This window comes from Hypanus sabinus, chromosome 19 (genome assembly GCF_030144855.1).
Source record: "Hypanus sabinus isolate sHypSab1 chromosome 19, sHypSab1.hap1, whole genome shotgun sequence".
NCBI lineage: Eukaryota > Metazoa > Chordata > Chondrichthyes > Myliobatiformes > Dasyatidae > Hypanus > Hypanus sabinus.
In genome coordinates, this window is record NC_082724.1 from 1,248,227 (window position 1) to 1,270,670 (window position 22,444).

The 22,444-nt window shown below is 44.5% G+C and overlaps 1 protein-coding gene across 1 annotated transcript in view; it reads right to left on the reverse strand.

Moving 5' to 3' along the window:
* Nucleotides 1-22,128, reverse strand: part of qars1 (glutaminyl-tRNA synthetase 1) — a 67,246-nt gene extending 45,118 nt beyond the window's left edge. The window contains exons 1-8 of the mRNA XM_059943859.1: nucleotides 21,979-22,128; nucleotides 20,279-20,426; nucleotides 14,880-14,989; nucleotides 9,352-9,427; nucleotides 8,168-8,232; nucleotides 7,240-7,293; nucleotides 4,557-4,617; nucleotides 837-908 (exon numbers count right to left, since the gene is read on the reverse strand). Of these exons, the coding sequence (XP_059799842.1) occupies nucleotides 837-908; nucleotides 4,557-4,617; nucleotides 7,240-7,293; nucleotides 8,168-8,232; nucleotides 9,352-9,427; nucleotides 14,880-14,989; nucleotides 20,279-20,426; nucleotides 21,979-22,086 (694 nt within the window). The 5' untranslated portion in view covers nucleotides 22,087-22,128. The remainder of the gene's footprint in view (nucleotides 1-836; nucleotides 909-4,556; nucleotides 4,618-7,239; nucleotides 7,294-8,167; nucleotides 8,233-9,351; nucleotides 9,428-14,879; nucleotides 14,990-20,278; nucleotides 20,427-21,978) is intronic.
* Nucleotides 22,129-22,444: the final 316 nt, after the last annotated feature.

The window sequence follows — 22,444 nt, forward strand, 5'->3', positions numbered from 1 at the left end:
CATGAAGTGTCAGCATTAACAGCAACACCTGTCTCAGGTCACTCTTGATGGAAAGTATCAGGTTTCCAGACATCTATAAACTGGCAATAAACACACAACCAGGACTGACGTACAGTGAGAGTCCAGTGTCTTCAGTATCTAAATCCCACGTTCACCCAAACCAGCCACACAGCCCTGTCTTTGTCCCACACTAATCCCAGTGCCCACTCTTCCTACAACCGTACCAGTCCCCACACTAATCCCACTGTCCACTCTCCCCACAGACCTGAATCAATCCCACACTAATTCCACAGCCCTACTTTTCTCCCCACAGCTCTGCATCAATCTCACACAAATCCCACTGCTCTGCCCTTTGGTGAGAACAAGGTGGGAATGACTGGCCTAAGTAAACTGTGACTACTCCCCATCAGAGCATTGTGTCTGGTGTCAGAATGGAACCACCTGGAGAATGCTCCTTTGTAGAAAGCAGGGAATTAAATAGTCAGAGAAGCTGAGCATGGAAACAGGCCATTCAGTTCATCTCTCACTGAATAGTGGGCACCATTTCCATTAATGAAATCTCCCAGCACGTGACCCAGCCCTTCAACCCCTCTGGACACTTCGTACACAACAGGGCCCCCTCATACCCCTCTGAATCAGTCTCCACTCTATCTTCCTGGGATCCCCACCCCCCCCGAAATTCCTACTCCACTCTGCCCTGCACTGTGGAAGCCACGGTACAACTGCCCCTGAACAGAGTGCCTGGGTTTTGCGTGGATGGACACTGAGCAACTCCAGGGTTTAGGGGTGGGGGTGCACTGTGGACAATGGATGACTCTGGGGAGGGGAACACTCACCTGGCTGATGGAACTTTATTGCCTCCCCACGTAACTGTTCCAGTACAGATGCAGAGTACAGCTTTAGTTGGTCTGTGGAGAACAGAATGCGAAACCTTCAAACTCCTGTTTAGCAATGTGAAACCTTAGAATCGCAGTTGTGCGGTACCATAAACACACCCATCTGCCGCTGGACCTCAGTACTGTACTTTCTTACCCCTTGCTTGAGTGAATTCCTCTCCTGAAACTCTGAACAGAAAATGCCCCAGGCTTACACTGCATGTGAGATCTCACTGATTACACCTCAGCTTGGTGCTTGCACCACTCTGGACCCCCACCCACTGGTGCAAGTACAGATCACCCATCACCCCAAGCCTGGCACTTGATCTGTTCCAGACTGGACCCTCTGCCACCCCCGCCCCCCCACCGAGCTTGTACAGATTCTCCACATCGCCCCACAAGCCTGGTTCTCCACAGATCCAGACTGCAACCCATTCACCCAGATCACCCCTCCCAAGCAGCTCTGGATTGTACCCCCCCAACCACAGTGAGTAAATATTCCACCACCCCTCCCACCGCACAAGCCAGGTTCACCACAACTCCAACGGGCAGCCCCTCCAACAAAGTACAGATCTTGGCTCCATGAACATAACTCCCTGAAAGCGGCCACACAGGTTGACAGGATGGTTAAGGTGGCATTTGGCATTCTTGCCTTTATTACTCAAGGAAATGAGTTCAAGAGTCAGGAAGTTATGTTGCAGCTTCATAAAACTCTAGTTAGGTCACATCAGGAGTATTGTATACAGTTCTGGTTGCCCCGTTATAAGATGATCTTGGAAAGTGTGAAGGGATTTGTCTGGAGTGCATTGGCTGAGGGGAGATCTGATAGAGGTTTCTAAGATTATGAGACACAGAGTACACGGGCTGCATCTTTTACCCAGGGTTGGAAATGTCTAATACCAGAAGGCATGTATTTATCAGAATCAGATTTATTATCATCAGTATGTGTCATGAAATTTGTTAACTTAGCAGCAGCAGTTCAATGCAATAGATAATACAATATAAAAGAAAAAAATAATAAATTACAGTATACATATATTGAATAGATTAAAAATTATGCAAAAAACAGAAATATTTTTAATAAGTGAGGTAGTGTTCAAGGGTTCAATGTCCATTTAGGAATCGATGGCAGAGGGGAAGAAGCTGTTCCTGAATTACTGAGTGTGTGCCTTCAGGCTTCTGTACCTCCTACCTGATGGTAACAGTGAGAAAAGGGCATGCCTTAGGTGCTGAAGGTCCTTAATAAGGGACACAGCCTTTTTGAGACACTGCTCCTTGAAGATGTCCTGGGTACTTTGTAGGCTAGTACCCAAGACGGAACTAACTAAATTTACAGCCCTCTGCAGCTTCTTTTAGTCCTGTGTAGTAGCCCCTCCATACCAGTCTGTCAAAATAGTAGTAGTAGTAGTAGTCGTCACTTTTATTGTCATTTCGACTAACTACTGGTACAGTACATAGTAAAAATGAGACAATGTTTTTTTTTCAGGACCATGGTGTTACATGACAGTACAAAAACTAGACTGAACTAAATAAAAAAAAACACAGAAAAAAGCTACACTAGACTACAGACCTACCCAGGACTGCATAAAGTGCACAAAACAGTGCAGGCATTACAATAAATAATAAACAGGACAATAGGGCAGTAAGGTGTCAGTCCAGGCTCTGGGTATTGCTCTCCACGGTACATCTATAGTAGTTTTTGAGTGTATTTGTTGACATGTCAAATCTCTTCAAACTCCTAATTAAGTATAGCTGCTGTCTTGCTTTCTTTATAACTACATCAATATATTGGGATCAGGTTAGATCCTCAGAGATCTTGGCACCCAGGAACCTGAAACTGCTCACCCTCTCCAGTTCTGATCCCTCTTGTGTTCCTTCATCTTATCCTACCTGAAGTCCACAATCAACTCTTTCGTTTTACTTATGTTGAGTACCAGGTTGTTGCTGTGGCACTATTCCACTAGTCAGCATATCTCGCTCCTATATTCCCTCTTGTCACCATCTGAGATTCCGCCAACAATGGCTGTATCATCAGCAAATTTATAGATGGTATTTGAGCTATGTCTAGCCACACAGTCATGGGTATAGAGAGAGTAGAGCAGTGGGCTAAACACACACTCGAGGTGCACCAGTGTTATTGTCAGCAAGGAGATATCACCAATCCACACAGATTGTGGTCTTCCGGTTAGGAAGTTGAGGATCCAATTGTAGAGGGAGGTACAGAGCACCAGGTTCTGTAACTACTCAATCAGGATTGTGGGAATGATTGTGTTAAATGCTGAGCTAGTCGATGAACAACATCCTAACATAGGTGTTTGTGTTGTCCAGGTGGTCTAAGGCCACGTGAAGAGCCATTGAGATTGCATCTGCCACTGACCTATTGTGGCCAAGGGCAAATTGCAATGGATCCAGGTCCTTTCTGAGGCAGGGGTTCAGTCTAGTCGTGACCAACCTCTCAAAGCATTCCATCACTGTGAGTTCTACTGGGTAATAGTTATTAAGGCAGCTCACATTATCCTTCTTATGCATTAACAGGAGAGTGGCAAGTTTAAAGGAGATTTTTGTTACATAGAGTGGGTGCCTGGGATGGTATTGGAGGCAGATATGACAGAAGCTCATGTATAACTGTGCAGGGAATAGAATGACGTGGACATTGCAAAGGCAGAAGGAACAAGTTTAGCTGGGGATTTGATTACTAATTTAGTTAGCTCCGCACAACAATGTGAAAGGTATGTTGTGAGGAGGACATTCTGACTGCAACAGGAAATGGGTTGAGAGAGTGGGTAATGTGAGGTTGTACAATTTGGCAAGAGACATCAACAAGAAGATTAAAGGGAGGGTGTGAACGGAAAGTGAATCTCATGGTTATATATGGTGACATACATGTACTTTGAATCTAGATGTTCTTGCGCGTGGAAAGCTATAGACAAGTTGACAAGTGCCCAAATGGATCAGAGGGCAAACAGCAATTTGGCTTTACTGCAAGTGAGTTGGGAGTTTACAAACAGCATTGTACTGAGCGTTGGAAAGCTCATGACAAGAGTACTGTGCACAGTTTTGACTCCTTTATTTAAGGATATTCTAGCTTTGGAAGAAGCCTGAAGAGATTAAGTAGTTTAATTCCCGGGATGAAAGGTGAGACAGCAACTACAGAGGGAGATGGACAGTTTCCAGCTGAAAAAGTCAACTGCCCATCTCCCTTCAGATGCTGCCTGACCTTCTGAGTTCCTCCAGTGTTTTGTGTGTGTTGTTCTATATTTCCAGCACCTGCAGAATCTCATGTCTTTGTACAGGATCCTGTGTTCTTGTATGCAGTAAGACCTTTATTCTGTCATAACCCTGGGATGTCCTTTAATAACCATATTTGTTTGTTTCAAACACTACTGGGAACTTGAGAGGAAGTTGGAATTAAAGCTGATTCAGCACGAGGTCCAACAGACTGAAAGCTTGAAAACTTGGCAAGTCCAAGTGACAAAATTTTTTATAATTTATTCCAGTGACACTCTGCACTGCATTCACCAAACTTAAGGCATGCTGAAACAGCCTAGTTCTCCAGCACTTTAAGCAGGCTGCCCCCATCTCCCACACACCACCAGGTCAGTCCAATCACAATGACCCCACTTCTATTAGTGGCCCAAGTAATGACCATTCTTTTTGCCTATGTGATTATTTATAACTCACTGTTGTTTGATACTGCGTCCTTGTCCTGAGCGGTGATTCGTGGTGCCTTCTCCTTCGGAGCCTGCAAGGAAAGAATGAAACCCTGCTCAGTGGGACTCCATAGCTGCTGGTACATGCCAGTGACTGGAACTGGCAGAGGCACATTCACTGAGGGTTACTAATTACATGCAGTTACTTGCCTGGAAAACCCAAGAACTAGCCCATGTACACTCAGGGAAAAGGGGATACCAAAAGCAGTGAACACTGCCCATAAAGGTATACAGAATTATGAGGTGGGGGGGGGGGGGATTATAGATAGATTAAATGCAAGTAGACCTTTTCCACGAAGGAGGTGGCGAGCTTGAGTACAACGTTAAGAGAAGCTTGGACAAGCACATAAATGGGAGGGGTGTGGAGGACTACAATACAGGTGCAAGTCATTGGTTCTAGGTAGAAAAACAGTTCAGCACAGACTAGATGGACTGAAGGGCGTGTTTCTGTTTCTGTGATATGACCAAGACAGGCAGGCAGGCACCCATCCACATACCACAATACTGCCCCTCCCACAACACTGGGCAGTCTTTCAAATGACACAGTCAGTACTGGCTATTATGGTTCCCTGGTAGAAGAAGATCCCTGGATTGTTTCCAGGAGCCAACATCAATAAATCAAATAATTTGTTCATTATGTCTGTAGATCTTGGTGTGTGCACATTGGCAGCTGTGTGCACTGTTGACCTTAAAACACAGACATTTGCAAACATTTTTATGTAACATGCTGTAAGATTTCACTGATAATGTAATGGTTTCTCTCTAGCAGCAATGTTTGGGTTATAACTACAGATAACGGGGTTTGGAATGCTGTTGTTCTTTCTTGTGAGCTGGAAGAGAGATTTTTGTGGTCTTTTTGCCAGGGAGAGAAGACGCAAATGGAGAGAGTTGGTAGACCACTGGATGGGGTGGATTTGAGCGAGTGTATGAAAGGCAGCAATGACTGGAGAAGGTCGATGGTGGATGATTGACTTATCAGTGAGCTCAAACATTGCGCAACAGACTGTTTAATAAGATTGGGCCCTTTTCTTTCGTTTCTTTACTAACCATATAGTCAAAGTAAGAATTATAAAGCTTAATCATTTAATCACATATTGTGTACTGTTTGTTTTTTCAGGGTACTGATTTGTAACAGGGGACACATCGTGCAGCATCCACACAAACGAGATTTCTTAAGTTTGGCCGGGCCGGGGGGCTATCTCCCCCTATATTAAGCTGTTAGCTGAAGCGAGAGTTACACTTAAAAGTTTACTCTTCATGGAGGTCAGAATCATGCCCACAATCTCACTGCCACATAATGCCCATCCTGTAACATGGGTCTTCCTTAGCACTGCCCCTCCCAGAGGGCAGAATCGGGTTTACAATCTCATTGGCATTTAGCAGGCAGTAGCAGCAGGGAAATCTTTCTAAGTTTGTCAAATTCAAACATGCCTGGAAGTCACACATTGTCAGTGGTACATTCCTCCAGGATGGTATTCAAAGTGATAGGAACAGCTGTACCAGGGAATAAGAACACTATAGCACAGTACAGGCCCTTCAGCCTACGATGTTGTGCTGACATTTTAGCCTATTCCAAGATCAATCTAACCTTTACCCCCACCAGCCCTCCATTTTTCAATCATCCATGTGCCCATCTAAGCATCTCTTAAACATTCCCGAATTTATTTGCCTTTACCACCAACCCCGGTAGCTCAATTCATGGCCTCCCCCAACTTACTGTGAAAAGCACTGACCTCTGACATCCTGTTAGGGGTAGTGAGAATAATATAAATTTAAACTCAGGATACACGCTACTTGGCATTCATTTTGCACTGAAGAGCAAGTAATCACTGGTGTGGTTAGATGGCAACTATGGTAACTCTGGAGAGTATAACAGACATGCTGAAGAAAATAACAAGTATCTATCATGGGCACTCAGCACCCCATCACCCAGGACACCTTCCAAAGGTGATGCCTCAAAAAAAAGGCAGCATCCATCGTTAAGGTCCCCCAACATTCAGGATATGCCCTCTTCTCATTGCTACCATGAATTATAAAGCAGTGCAGATGCACGGGAGACTTGGGGTCTCTCACCACTCAAGAACCCCTCTGCTTAGCAGGATGCACTCCAGTGCAATTGAAGCAGGGCAGTTATATTAACAGCTCTCTCAAAGCAAAATGATGAAAGAAGCATTGATGAACAGCCAAAGACTTTTTCCCCAGGGTAGAAATGGCTAATTCCAGGAGGCATAATTTTAAAGTGATTGTAGGAAAGTATTGGGGGATGCCAGAGGTACTATTTTTAAAGAAAACTAAATACAGAGCGGTGGGTGCATGGAATGCCCTGGTGGAGGGATATACATGAGAGACTTTTGAGCAACTCGTAGAGAGATGTGGGTGAAAGAAAAATGAAAGGCTGTGTGGGAGGGAAGGGTTAGGTTGATATTAGAGTAAGTTTAAAGGTCATCACAACCACATCATGAGCGAAAGTGCCTGCTCTGTGATTTAATGTTCTATGTCTTAAAGGAGGGCTTCCCAATGTGGGGGCCACACAGACCCCTTGGTAAATGGAGGGGTCCATGGCATGAAAAGGGTTATGAACCCCTGCTCTGAAGTGTCTGCATTCACAGTAAGCACATTAAAACCATCAAACTACGAGTAGATTTAATGAATACCTTAGCCTTCTTTTCTAGGTCAGCTTCAGTCTTTGGACCAAGTAAATTTAGAACCTGTGGGGAGAAGGGAAGCATGGAAAGTTAGGAGCATACAGTCTACTCAGTCACTGTGAATGCCTTGTTTCTGCCAAGTTCCTGAAATTACACCAGAGTCATGAAGTTTACTTATCTTTTAATAGCACATTCACCCGTAACTGTACCTTTCCTATGGGTGGGGTCCCAATTAAATAGGAAAACAGTCACACACCACAGCCCCAAGACCGTGGCAGGGCATACAGTCACTGACCATGGCCCTGAGACAGTAATGCAGGGGCAACATTAAAAATAAAGCCCGCCCTTTCAAAATGGTTCCCAGATCCAAGGCAACACATCACATCAATATTACCCATTGGTAGCTTCAGTTTTAATAAAAATTTGGAAATCAGTGAATATTTGAGAACAACAGATACAATTTGGATGAAAACCCAGACAGTTTAAGTTTCCAGAAAGAAAGGGTTGCCAAACACATAACTCCCTGCTTCTCAAACAAGGAGACCATCTTGGCTTGTTGCTTGGCAGTAAGCTGAACAGAAACCAGGCATTTATTCTCCATATTCACAAGTGATGATCATAAACCATGTTTTATATGATTAACTGCTGGAGGAACACAGTTGAGTCCTGATGAAGGGTCTTGGTTCGAAACACCTACTGCTTATTCTTCTCCGTAGTCGCTGCCTGACCTGCTGAGTTCCTCCATCATTTTGTGAGTGTTGCTCTGGATTTCCAGCAGCTGCTGAATCTCATATTTATGTTTCACATGAGTGGCCTGAGAAATGGTTCATATTGCCCACTGGGTGATCCCACAAAAGAAGCTGTGCACTGTGGTGTCGAGCCAAGGGCCTGTCTGAGCACCCAGTGAGCAGCTGAAAGAACTCAGGGTTACACTTGCCTGTAAATCCACTTCGTTCTTGACAATCTTCCCATCGGCCCACTTCAGCTTACTCCTCACATCACCTAGCGGGGACAAGTCACACAGGTTCCATTTTCAGCTGTGACATTACAAAGCCCCAATATTAACTCCTCTTCATAAGCCAAGTGTTCACCAATCCCTTGACAGCGGAAGAACCTGCCTTCTCTGATTTTAGAAACAATGAATCTCACAGCGGAGGCCGTTCAGTCCATTGTGCCTGTGTTACCCTTGCCTCCACTCCCCTGCTTCTTAATGGCCTATATAGACTGTTGTCCTGCCTAGTCTCATTGACCCACACCAGGACCATAGCCCTCCACACCCCTCCCATCCACACATCTCAAATGTTGCAATCAAACTCACATCTCTCACTTCCATTCCACACTCACCAACCTCCGAGTAAGAAGTTCCTCCTTAAGTTCCCCTTAAATAGTTTACCCTTAACCTGGAACCTCTAGCTCTAGTCTTACACAACCTCAGTGGGAACAAAATCTGCTTGCATTTACCCTGTTTTACCCCATCAATTTTGTATACCTCGATCAACTCTCCCTTCATTCCCCTACGTTCCATGGAACAAGGTCCTTGCGCCCTTCCTTTATCACCCTTGGGAATTCAAAACCTTCCTGTCCCATGGTAGTCCAAGAGGTGTCAGAGAGTAGTTGATTTTAATGAAGGATTTTTGTTTGGCCACGTCAAAGATTAGCAACACTGATGTGGGAAAGTGGGAACTTGGAAAGAAAGGCAGGCTACCTTCTCCAAGGAAGACCAGTAATACAGTGGAATTATTAATGACAAATCCCTGGTCTCTGAGATCGATCTTTTATTATATTCAAATTTAGTACAATTTGAACTGACAACCTGATTATTGGGTGCAGACTGCTGGATGATAAGATGGCAAGAATTAGCAGGAGTTGGACGTACAACCCCTCCAATGGAACCGCAACTGATCCAATCCTAGTCTTTATGCCATTCTTCTGCCTGATCCCTTTAGGATTCTGAAATGCCCCGTTAACGACCACCATTGAAGATCAAGAACCCGCATTCCACTCTTCCCAAGGCAAACTGGCAGACTCCTGACATGGGAAGCTGGCATCGAAACCAGAGGCCAGATAAAAACCACAGAAAGATGAGTGGGCAGAGTGGTACCTCACATGGTTAACACTCACCCATCAGCAGGCCTATGTTAAAACGGTAACGCTCCAACATAATCTGGTTCTTATACTTGCTGACTGCTGCTTCAACCTAGGGTGGACACAAGGAGAATGTTAGCAAATACGAATTAAAGGCAGGTCATTTCAACTGTACTCTCAAAACTGAAAGCTCTGAAAAATATTGCCAACATTCCTGCTTAGTATTTCATAATTTACAGTTCTTTAAAAAGATGCAACTACAGAGAGCATCACAATAAACCTGCAGGCACCCAGAGTTTCCACAATGCACCTTCAACATTTAACCACTTAAAAAAGTGCGTTTTTCTCTCTCCACACATGCTGCTTGACCTGCTAAGCATTTCCAGATTTTTCTACTTTTCCCTCAGGGTTCTCTTTATCCTGTCTGAATTTGGTGGTGTTAAGCGTTTTCAAAAGGGTTAGGGCTAGAACAGCACGACCTTTAGCCGTCAGAATTGAGACAAGCCATCACTTTCACTTCCAGTTTCACCGAATCACCATCTTCTTACCTTCCCCTTTCACTAGAAGGGACTCCTATTTTTTTTCTGACTTATTACTCCAGCAACACCTTGGTGCTTAATATTTCTGTGGCTCACCTTGGGATTTTTAATCATATTCAAAGGTAACATACAACAGTGACATGTTGAAGGCCGTGCCATTTTGTCATTGTAGATGGAGTCGATACAGCCAAAAATAACCACTTTGCAACCTTTGGCCTCACAGGACACAGCTCTACACGATGCTCACAATATAGTCACACAGCACAGGCCCTTGTTGGCCCTTCTGCCCACCATGTTCATGCCAATCCTCTTGCTCATCTACACTAATCTCATTTGTGCCTATTCAAATGCCTGTCAAAATGTCTCCTAGCTAGTGGGAGAAGCCAGACTGAGAAGCTATTGCAGAGTGCAGTTTAGTGATAACAGAATAGAAATGGAAAACAAGCATTCAATTATCAATAAACTGAATCTGGGTGGATAGAGATAAGAGTTCACACTAACAGGCAGTCCTGAGCTCAGCGAGTCTGAAGGAAGAGGCCTGAAGGTCAAGTAAGAGAGTCTGGGTCAGGGACCAGAGATTGGAGGCCTAATGTCTGAGTCTGAAGGAGCCAAGGACTAGAGATCCTGTGGCAGCCTGTCTGTATGCACAGGGGATTGGGGGGGGGGAGGGGGGGAAGGAGGGGAAAGCGACTTGTTGTGCTGTCATTCCCTTTAGTTCTGTTGCTGCTGCTCATGTTGTTCTGCTGAACACTGTGGAGACGTTGCAGTGGCACCTTGCAGGCTGCCCCCAAGCAAATCTGGAGCACCTGGAGAAAACCCATGTGGTCCCAGGGAGAACTTAAAACTCCTTATGGACTGCAGTGAAACTTAACCGATTGCCAGTGCTGGATTACTGAAGGAAGAGCAGAGAAACACACCAACAGTAGCGATCACATTATGCTTCAGAGTGACTGCAGGAAAACTAAGTTGATAAATTATAGAAAAGCCAATGAGGGGGCTGAGAGTCGAACTTGGGAAAATAGAAAAGCAATAATATTGACAAACAATGTTGCAGAAATTGAATGGGAAATGTTTCAGTGTGGAAAAGCTTCCGCTAAAAGGACAAATGAAGCATTAAGGCAGAAGTTTCCAACCTTAATGCCACTGACACCTACTGTTAACTGAGGGGTCCCAAGCCCCCAGGTTGGGAACCTCTGCTATGAAACAATGAGCAAAGACAAGAGAAGTAACAGGGGCATATACTATATACACAGACAACAAAAAACAAGAGTGAATACAATGAAATTAAGAGAAAATTCAGAGAACAAAGGGAAAGAGGATCAAAGGATGTGAAACAAAAGGGTAGAAACTATTTTACAAAAATCATTGTTGAGAGATATCATTGAAACTTCACATTAAATGCACTTTGAATATTACACACAGTTCTGGTCACCACAATTCAGAGATAGTGAAGCGGTACAAAGATTTATGAGGATGATATGGGAAAGGATGGACAGACCTGATCATTTGAGAGAAAAGAATGAGGGGCGATGGAGTCAACACATGGCTTACACATGGAGAGCTGAATCACAGGCATTCACACAAGGGACTCATTAAGAAAACCAACAGAGAATTCAAGGAATTTCTTTACAAAAGAGTGACAAGAATGTGGGACTAATGGCGACTGGGAGTGGGAGAAGGAATTGTGTGTCAATTGTAATACATGCTGACCCAAGATTCTCAACTAAGCTGATCCCATTGACCTGTCACCATCATCATCACCATCAGGTGCCATGCCCAGTTTGAGCTTTGACTGTCATGGCCCACACACTCCTGTGTAGGGTCAAGTGGATCAATTCATTGGTATTCATTTCCAGTTCTCTGGCTGCTGTCTCCATCATTTGTCTTTGCCTTCCTCTTGCTTTCTTCCCTTCAATCTTTCCCATAATTACCGTGCATTCTAACTCCTCTTTCCTAATCACGTGTCCACTTCATTGGACATTGACCAATGCCCTCTAAACCTTGGCCCAAGCCCTCTAAACCTTTTCTATCCACATACCTGGCAAAGGGTCTTATTTTTATTGTGCCCACCTCCTCTAGCAGCTTGTTCCACATAGCTACCCACCATCCTGTGTGAAGGTACCTTTCAGTCCCTCTCACCTTAAACTTGTCCTCTAGTTTTCCAAAGTTCAAATTTATTTGTCATTCAACCATACACACAAATACAGCCAAACAAAAAAATATTCCTTTGGAGCCAAGGTGCAAACTACAACCAACAGTTATACATTGTACACATTCTAATCGCAGAAAAACAGATACAAACAAAAAATTTAAAAATAACCAAGCCTGAGTGCCCTTGCCTGTACATCGATGGTGCATGGAATTTGTCCTGGAATCACATTTCTGCAAGAACAGCCCACAGCAGTTCCTAGTAATCGGGCAGTGCAGCTGTGGACCCATATGCAGGCAATCCAGTTTGTCTCCCATCAAGCAAACACTGGAGAGCAGCACCAGCAAGAGGGGCTAGTCTCCAGCCCAGCAACACACAATCAGCTCCAGCATCTCCTTCCTTGCCGGCCACTAAGGCCACACAGCTCCTCCGCTGGTCTTGCCAATGAATCACAGTCACAGTTCTCTACTTTACTAATGTCCAATAGGGTCTTGTAATCACAACAGAAGCATTCTACCCGTCCAATAGATCACACCTTCCTTCATGTACCAACTCTAATGCCATCTTCCCTGCATGGCTGAAGCAGGCTATAACATGGCATGCCACAAGTACCGCTCCTCCGCTATCCAGCGTCTCACTGATGGGGTAGCCCTGCAGTCCCTAGCGTTGTTACATAAGAAATAGGAGCAGGAGTAGGCCATCCGGCCCATCGAGCCTGCCCCGCCATTCAATAAGATTATGGTTGATCTGTCCATAAACTCAGCTCCATTTACCTGCCTTTCCCCCATAACCCTTAATTCCCTTACTATGTAAAAACCTATCTGCTTCTTAAATATATTTAGTGAGGAAGCCTGAATTGCTTCCCTGGGCACAGAATTCCACAGATTCACCTCTCTCTGGGAAAAACAGTTTCTCCTCAACTCCATCCTAAATCTTCTCCCCTGAATCTTGAGGCAGTGTCCTCTAGTTCTAGTCTCACCTACCAATGGAAACAACTTTCCTACCTCTATCTTATCTATGCCTTTCAAAATTTTGCATGTTTCTATAAGATCCCCTCTCATTCCCCCTCTTAACACAGTATAGGTCCAGGTGACTCAATCTCTCCTCATAGGTTAACCCCTTCATCCCTGGAATCAACCTGGTGAACTTCCTCCGCACTGCCTCCAAAGCCAGTATATCCTTCCTCTAGTACAGAGACCAGAACGGCACACAGTACTCCAGGCACACAGTACCCTGTACAGTTGCAGCGTGACCTCCCTGCTCTTAAATTCAATCCCTCTAGTAATGGCCAACATTCCCTTTGCCTTCTTAACAACCTGTTGTATCTGCAAGACAACTTTTTGCAATTCATGAACAAGCACTCCCAAGTCCCTCTGCACAACATCATGCTGCAATCTTTCACTATTTAAATAATAATCTGCTCTTCTATTATTCCTTCCAAAATGGATGATCTCACATTTACCAAAGTTGTATTCCATCTGCCAGACCTTGGCCCACTCACTTAAGGCCAATATATACTTCTGTGTCGAACCTATATCATAGGTACGGCGTAGTTACGTACCCTACACCGTAGCCTGACGCGCACCTCCCCAAAAATGTAACTACACGTCGTGGCGATGCAGATTGCAACAACTATGATTGGTCCACTTGGTAGCATCGTATTTCCTCTACACATTTAGGTTGCTTCTTCTCCGCATTGGAGACGATGAACCAAATCATCAAACCTACCTGCCGACATCCGAAAATATTTGAAATGCATTTCCTTGTCCATGTCTCTCAGTGGCCAGAGAAGCACAGAAAATTCACCCTCCTTCTGCCTCAATCCTTTCAATAATCATACACACCATCTCCTCCGATGTCTTCTCTCTTTTCTGCGTTTCAGTAATTTCAACAAGAGTAACTGTCGTTCAACATTTATTAGCTCCAACTCCAACATGATGCGCTCAGTTTCAGTCACCATTGTTTGAAGTACACAAAGAAACTCAACATGAAGAGACTCAAGAGTGGCATAGAAACCCCACCGCCAACTAGCATTTTAGTTGTGAATTGCAGGGCGACACAGACACACCAACCCACAAGTATAAATGCTCACAAAGCGTAGAGCCTACGCAGAAGTATAAATCAGCCTTCAACCTATCTATATCCCTCTGCAGACTCTCCACATCCTCTGTACAATTTGCTTTTCCACTTAGTTCAGTGTCATCAGCAAATTTTGCTACGCCACACTCAGCCCCCTCTTCCAAATCATCAACATAAATGGTAAACAGCTGTGGGCCCAGCACCGACCTCTGCGACACCCAACTCACCACAGACTACCAACTGGAGAAACAGCCATTTATACCAACTCTCTGCTTTCTATTGGTTAACTAATCCACTATCCATGCCAATACACTTCCTCTGACTCCATGCATCCATGTCTTATTTATAAGTCACTTGTGCGGCACCTTATCGAACACCTTCTGGAAATCCAAGTATATGACGTTCTTAATATCCTGCAGTGTCTTGTGATTGTGAAAAAGATGTAAAGGACGAATCGAATAATTGCATCTTTGGTTGTACGCAGAGAGATCTGAGCGTGCCACCATCTTAGTGGAAGTTGTCTTACACAGGGAAAAAGTGTTCCTTCACTCTACCTTTGCCGCAAGTGATTTTATACACCTCTGTGACCATGCCTCAGACTACATTCTAAGGAATAGAGTCCTAACCTGCCTAATCTCCATACAAGTCCTGGCATTATTCTTATAAACCTTTGCAGTCTTTGCAGTTTAATGACACCTTTCCTCTAGCAGGGCGTCCAAAATTGAACTCAGTAATCCAACTGTGCCACACTAATGTCTTATACAACCACAACATAATGTTCTAACTACTGTACTCACCGCCTCCTCGATCTGTTCGGGTGATACCACCACTCCGATGCCACATTCTCTTTCAAAGTCTGCGCTGTCAATTGAATCCAGCCGGTGGTTTTTGACATATTCCACAGCAGCTAATTGAAGAAAGATTGCACATCCAATTAATTCAAAATTTCTGGATGGAGAGAGGCTAGTGAGAATGAATCAACAGGGTACTTGGGCATTATGCCTTAGGAATGAGGGAAGACAAAACGGGCAGTGGATGCAGCTTAAAAATAACTCTTGCAAGGAGCTGGAAAACAAACATGTTCTGGAATCACTGGCTAAAAAAATAAGCGAGCAGAGAGCTGGAGGAGCTCAAAAGACCAGGCATGATTGATAATTGTGAAATTAATTAGTAGAAAATAAGTCTTGGGAATGAATAATGGAAAACCAGATGTACAGTAAATGAACTAATGGGTATAATTCAGCAGGGCAGGCTGAGTGCCTCCAGCATTTTGTCTGTGTTGCTTGGATTTCCAGTATCTGCAGACTTTCCTTTGTTTGTAATGGTTATAACTTATTCTCAAAAGAAAATCAAAAACAAAACTGCAGATCCCAGAAATCTGAAATAAAAAGTGTTGAAAACAGTCATTAGAAAAAGCAACACAGTTAACATTTCAGCTCAAACAACTTTTATCAGAAACATTAACCGCTTTTCTTTCCACTGACCTGCTGAGAGTTTTCAATATTTTCTCTTTGTTCATATAGAGTCTGTTAGTAACATTCAAAAAATTCTCTGTAAACCTGGAATTGGAAGGGGTGCACTGGGGAAAATTACATACATCTAGATAGTGAGATGGAGCAAGTTGTCAGAGTTGTACGACAACAAGAACATGGATCCTAATAGACTTCATTATAAGACTTAAGCCATATCTTATTTCTGCTCCTTCGACTGGCTGATTTATTATCCTTCTGAAGGACGTGCTGGCATTGTAGAGGGTCCAGAAGAAGTTCATGAGAATGATTCCAGGAATAAAAATGGTTTAATGTATTAGGTGTGTTTAATGGCTCTGGGCCTATACTCACTGGACAGAAGATTTGGGGGTGGGGTTGGGGGAGGGATTTCACTGAAACCTACTGAAAATTGAAAGTCACTGAGACACTGAGTAATGACAGACATTTCTAAATCTGGAAGTGGAAGGAGAGAATTCAGGAAAATCACAGTCACCAAGACAATGCGACTGAGCAAGTTGTTAGTTACGGGTTGACAAGAACCTAGATCCTAATGGACTTCATTACACAGCCTTAAAAGTTGATGTGCTGGCTTTGATTTTCAAATTTTAACCAGAGCAACCAGTGGATGGAACATACTAGATTTCCAGAAGGTATAAAGTATGACATCATAGGTCATTGAAACACAGAAAACCTACAGCACAATACAGGCCCTTCGGCCCACAAAGCTGTGCTGAACTTGCTCCTACCTTAGAACTACCTAGGCTTTACCCATAGCTCTCTATTTTTCTAAGCTCCAAGTAGCTAATTTAGGAGTCTCTTAAAAGAATCAGAATCAGAATCAGACTTTAATCGCCAAGCACCTGTGCACATACAAGGAATTTACTTCCGGCAGATGTTGTCTCTCTGCTCATAACAATAATAATGATAAATATAAATGAAAATATAGATTATACATACAGGTAGTGCAATCCAAGACCCTATTGTTTCCGCCTCCACCACCTTTGCTGGCAGCCCATTCCACGCACTCACCACTCTGTAAAAAACTTACCCGACATCTCCTCTGTACCCACTTCTTAGCAGCTTAAAACTATGACCTCTCATGCTAACCATTTCAGCCCTGGGGAAAAGCCTCCGACTATTCACACGATTAATGCCTCTCATCATCTTGTACACCTCTATCAGGTCACCTCTCATCCTCCATCGCTCCAATGAGAAAAGGCTGAGTTCACTCAATGTATTCTAATAAGGCATGCTCCCCAATCCAGGCAACATCCTTGTAAACCTCCTCTACACTCTTTCTACAGTTTCCATGTCCTTCCTGTATTGAGGTGATCAGAATTGAGCACAGTACTTCAAGCGGGGTCTGACCAGGGTCCTATATAGCTGCAACGTTATCTCTCGGCTCCTAAACTCAACTCCATGGTTAATGAAGGCCAATGCACCGTATGCCTTCTTAACCACAGAGTCAACCTGCGTAGCAGCTTTAAGTGTCCTATGGACTTAGACTCCCAAGATCCCTCTGATCCTCCAAACTGCCAAGTTCTACCATTAATACTATATTCTGCCATCATATTTGACCTACCAAAATGAACCACCTCACACTTACCTGGGTTGAACTCCATCTGCCAGTTCTCAGCCCAGTTTTGCATCCTATCAATGTCCTGTTGTAACCTCTGATAACCCTCCACACTATCCACAACACCCCAACCTTTGTCATCAGCAAATTTACTAACCCATCCCTCCACTTCCTCATCCAGATCATTTATAAAAATCACAAAGAGTAAGGGTCCCAGAACAGATCTGTGAGACACACCACCGGCCTCCATGCAGAATATGACCCATTTACAACCACTCCTTGCCTTCTGAGGGTAAGTCAGTTCTGGATCCACAAAGCAATGTCCCCTCAGATCCCATGCCTCCTTACTTTCTCAATAAGCCTTGCATGGGATACCTTATCAAATGCTTTGCTGAAATCCATATACAGTACATCTACGGCTCTACCTTCATCAATGGTTCGTAAGGCATGACCTGCCTTTGACAAAGCCATACTGACTATTCCGAATTATATAATGCCTCTCCAAATGTTCATAAATCCTGCCTCTCAGGATCTTCTCCATCAACTTGCCAACCACTGATGTAGGACTCACTGGTCTATAATTTCCTGGGCTATCTCTACTCCCTTTCTTGAATAAGAGAACAATATCCACAGTCCTCTAATCCTCTGGAATCTCTCTCGTCCTCACTGATGATGCAAAGATCATCGCCAAAGGCTCAGCAATCTCCTCCCTTGCCTCCCACAGTAGCCTGAGGTACATCTCATTCAGTACCAGTGAATTATCCAACATGATGCGTTCCAAAAGCTCCAGCACATCCTCTTCCTTAATATCTACATGCTCAAGCTTTTCAGTCCACTGCAAGTCATCCCTACAATCGCCAAGATCCTTTTCTGTAGTGAATACTGAAGCAAAGTATTAATTAAGTGTCTCCTCTATTTCCTCTGGTTCCATAAACACTTTTCCACTGTCACACTTGACTACTCTTATTTTCTCACATCTTATCTTCTTGTTCTTTACATACTTGTAGAATGCCTTAGGGTTTTCCTTAATCCTGTCTGCCAAGGCCTCTCATGACCCCTTCTGGCTCTCCTAATTTCATTCATAAGCTCCTTCCTGCTAGCCTTATAATCTCCTAGATCTCTATCATTAGCTTATTTTTTGAACCTTTCACAAGATTTTTTCTTCGTGACTAGATTTACAACAGCCTTTGTACATCACGGTTCCTGTACCCTACCATCCTTTTCCTGTCTCATTGGAACGTACCTATGCAGAGCTCCATATAAATATCCCCTGAACATTTGCCACATTTCTTCCATACATTGCCCCGAGAACATCTGTTCCTAATTTATGCTTCCAAGTTCCTGCCTGATAGCTTCATATTTCCCCTTACTCCAATTAAACATTTCCCTAACTTGTCTGTTCCTATCCCTCTCCAATGCTATGGTAAAGGAGATAGAATTGTGATTACCATCTCCAAAATGCTCTCCCACTGAGAGACCTGACACCTGACCAGGTTCATTTCCCAATACCAGATCAAGTACAGCCTCTCCTGTTATAGGCTTATCTACATATTGTGTCAAGAAACCTTCCTGAACACACCTAACAAACTCTTCCCCATCTAAACCCCTTGCTCTAGAAAGATGCCAATCAATATTTGGGAAATTAAAATCTCCCATCACAACATTCCTGTTATCATTATTCCTTTCCAGAATCTGCCTCCCTATCTGCTCCTTGATGTCCCTGTTACTATTGGGTGGTCAATATTTTTAAAAACCCATGTGGCATGGACAGTAGGCATAAACTTTTTTGGTTGGCAAGCTGCAAACAGTAGTGAGTCACAAGGACCAGATGTGCCTCCATCATTTTACAATTTATGTAAATGAGAGCAAGGTTGCTGGAGCAGCTGATGACATCACACTAGCCGGGAACACAACTAACAAAGGTATCAAGATGTTGCTGGTGAACACGACGACATTCTGTGGATTACAAACAGAACTTAAAAGTATAGCTCTTCTGAATTAGTCTCGCTGAAATCTGCAGCCTGTAGTTTCCCTCTAAGCAATGCACTTAAGAAATGATTTTAATGGTCTACATATTCCATGATCTTCTGAAAGACTCAGAGGACTTGGCTCTCAAGCAAGCACAGCACCCTTAAGCGGACGAAGGTTCATCGACATGGTCAAAGGAAGGCAGGGCGGAGTGGTAGGGGGAACTACAAGCCATTCTGAAATATAGAAGGATGAGGCTCCATCTGCCCAGCATCTTGTTAGCAAGTATGCAATCATGGAGAACAAAATGGAGAACCCAAGGACAAAATTGCAGTATTGACAGGAAATGAGAGATTGTTGTATATCATCTGTCACCCATTACATTACCCTACATACTCTGATAAAGCAACATGGGCGACAACAGGGCTTTGCTTCCTGATGAACTCAATGCTTGCTTTGACCATCAAAATATGGAGGAACCAACACCAACTCCCACAGCCCCATAAAATCCTGTGATTTCAATGTGAGACCAACGTGCGAGCATCCTTTAGGAGGGTTAACGCACGAAAAGCATTAGGTCCAGATGGGGTATCTGGCCAAGTACTAATGCTGATCAACTGGCTAGAGTGTTTGCTGATTTCTTTAACCTCTCATTTTGGCAGTCTGAGGTAATCACCTGCTTTAAGCAGACTTCACTTACACCGAAGCAACAGGTCCACAGCAGATGCCACCTTATTGACTCTTCACTCAATCCTGGAACAACTGGACAGCAAAGATGCATATATCAAGATGATCTTTATCAAGTACAGCTCTGCATTCACTACCATCATCCTCAAAACTAATCAATAAACTTCAAGAGCCCAGCCTCAATAACTCCTTGTGCAATTAAATTGTCTATTTCCTCACTTGCAGACCCCAGTTAGTTTGGATAGGTACATGAATAATAGAAAAATGGAGTCTGAGGTCATTCATTATACAAAAGGCAAGGATTAAATTGAATTTACAGTAGTTCAAAAGGCCAGGATAACCTTGTGGGCCGAAGGGCCAGTAGAGTGCTGTAATGGTCTATATGCTATGAAATGTCACAAGTTGCTCAAATGGTTTGGAGCATGTCACACTGTTGTAATTCTCTGATTCAACCCGTTGATTGGCCAGCACTTACCACTAAGCTGTAAGTCAGAGCTTAACCCTTTGTTTGCGATGTACTTGATGAGGAATGCCAGGTGCTGCTGGTCCTTCAGCCGAGTAGCAGCGTTATACAGCAGCGTACCCGTTACCTTGTCTGGAGCACAGCCCAGGATCGCTTCTGCCTGATGAGGACCAAAGGGAGATGTGACAAGCTGGAAAGGGTTGATGATTACTTTTGCCTTTGCCTACAACATACTCTGATCATTACAGTAGTCCTTTTAATTGTATCTTACATCAAGCCATTGTTCCAGCCTGGGGATGTAAACCTCCAGATAGCTTCAAGGGCAGCAGTGGAGGTAATCACTGCCTTAGATAACCCTCTCTCCAACACACCCAACCTCCCTCCGGTCTGCCCCCACTCTGCCCTTACTGCAGCAATACTGCCCACCCCTTTGCCCCCTCATGGTATCCTCATCTCCCAGCCATATCCCATGCCCATCCTGCGTCATTTCCACCATCCCATTCCACCCCTCACCACACACCTCCCACCTTTCACCCACCCACAACTCTCCCTAGCCCTACAAAAATACTCTACACCCTCACGCCAGCCCAGGGCCACTCCACACACCCGGACCAGTCCAGGTCAAGTGACAAGAGAAATTTATTGTCAATGAACTACATACATGTATATAATATATATAGAAACAAGGCAATGTTTCTTCAAATCAGAGTGTAAAACACATAGCTCATTACTTAAGAAGGCAAAGATAAAATCTATAGACGAATAACAAACCAAAGTGCTCTAATATATAATGTTGTAATGTATGTAACAGATTAACCAGTGATACGTTGAGTACGATGTGTCCAGGAGTTTAGAAGCCTAATGTTTCCCATCCTGACCGTTCCTGTTTTCATGCATTGTAACCTCCTGCCTGATGGTAGAAAGTCAAAGAGGATGCTGATGGATGAGTGGCACATACAACACGCTGGAGGAACTCAGCAGGTCAGGCAGCATCCATTGAAACGAGCAGTCAATGCTTCAGGCCAAGACCCTTCGTCAGGACTGAAGAGGGAGGGGGCAGGGGCCCTATAAAGAAGGTGGGAAGGAGAAGGCTGGTAGGTGCCAGTGGGTGAGTGGGATACTTAATAATACCAAGGGTCCTACATATGCAGTGCTCCTGAGAAATGTTCCCAAAGAATGATAGTGAAGCCCTATGATCCTCTCAGCTGTTCTTGCAGTACTTTGTAGGGACTTCAAGTCTGATGCTCAACTACTCCCATACCAAATGGAGATGGACTTGTCAGGATGCTCTCATGGTGCTCCTGTCGAGGCGCTGCTGAACCTTCTTGTTCAGGAAGTGATATTAAGGGACTAGGTGAGGTCACCCAATCATGTGAAACCCCAGGGCATATAGGCAGAATATTGTTGCCTTCTTTGGCACTGGAATTATGGTTGCCACCTTGAAAACCAGGGAATATCAGATTGTTCCAGAAATCTTAAATATGACACAGACATAAACACACCACACTGCACACGCCACCCCCCATTTTCCTAACCGACCCCAGCACATCCCAGCCAGGCTCAGCCACCACTCCCACCATCCCCCCACAACCCCAAAGACACCCACCCCCTCAGCCCCAACCCACACACACATTGCCTCCCGGCCAGGCCCCCCTGTCCCCATCCTTTGGTCAAGCGCAGTGCCGGGATACGGACCCCGGAGCTGGCCTTACTTGCTGCACGGCCTGTGTGAGGGTAGCACTCAGCGCCTCGTTCCGCAGGGTCTCCCGCGCCTTCTGCTCACTCAGACCGATCCGCAGAAACAGACCCAGCTCCGCCATCACGCCCGGTCCCGGACATAGAGCTGTCAACCAATCACAGCACCTGATACTCCCAGCGTGCAGATTCCCTCATCCAATCAGCATTCAGTAAGGGAAGCGGACAACCAATCACAAAGGATAACCAACGGCCAATAGAAGATGCCGCCTCGAAGGCGGCGATGATTGGACAGGCGAGGCTTCTCCGCTCTCACTTGAACAACTCAATAAATAGCAGTATTGCATCATCCAAGTGACGGAGGGAGGGTCACACTGGGGGGGGAGGGGTGTGACTACTGGGGGAGGGTCACACTGGGGGGGGGTGTGACTACTGAGGGAGGGTCACACTGGGGGGGGAGGGTCACACTGGGGGGGGAGGGGG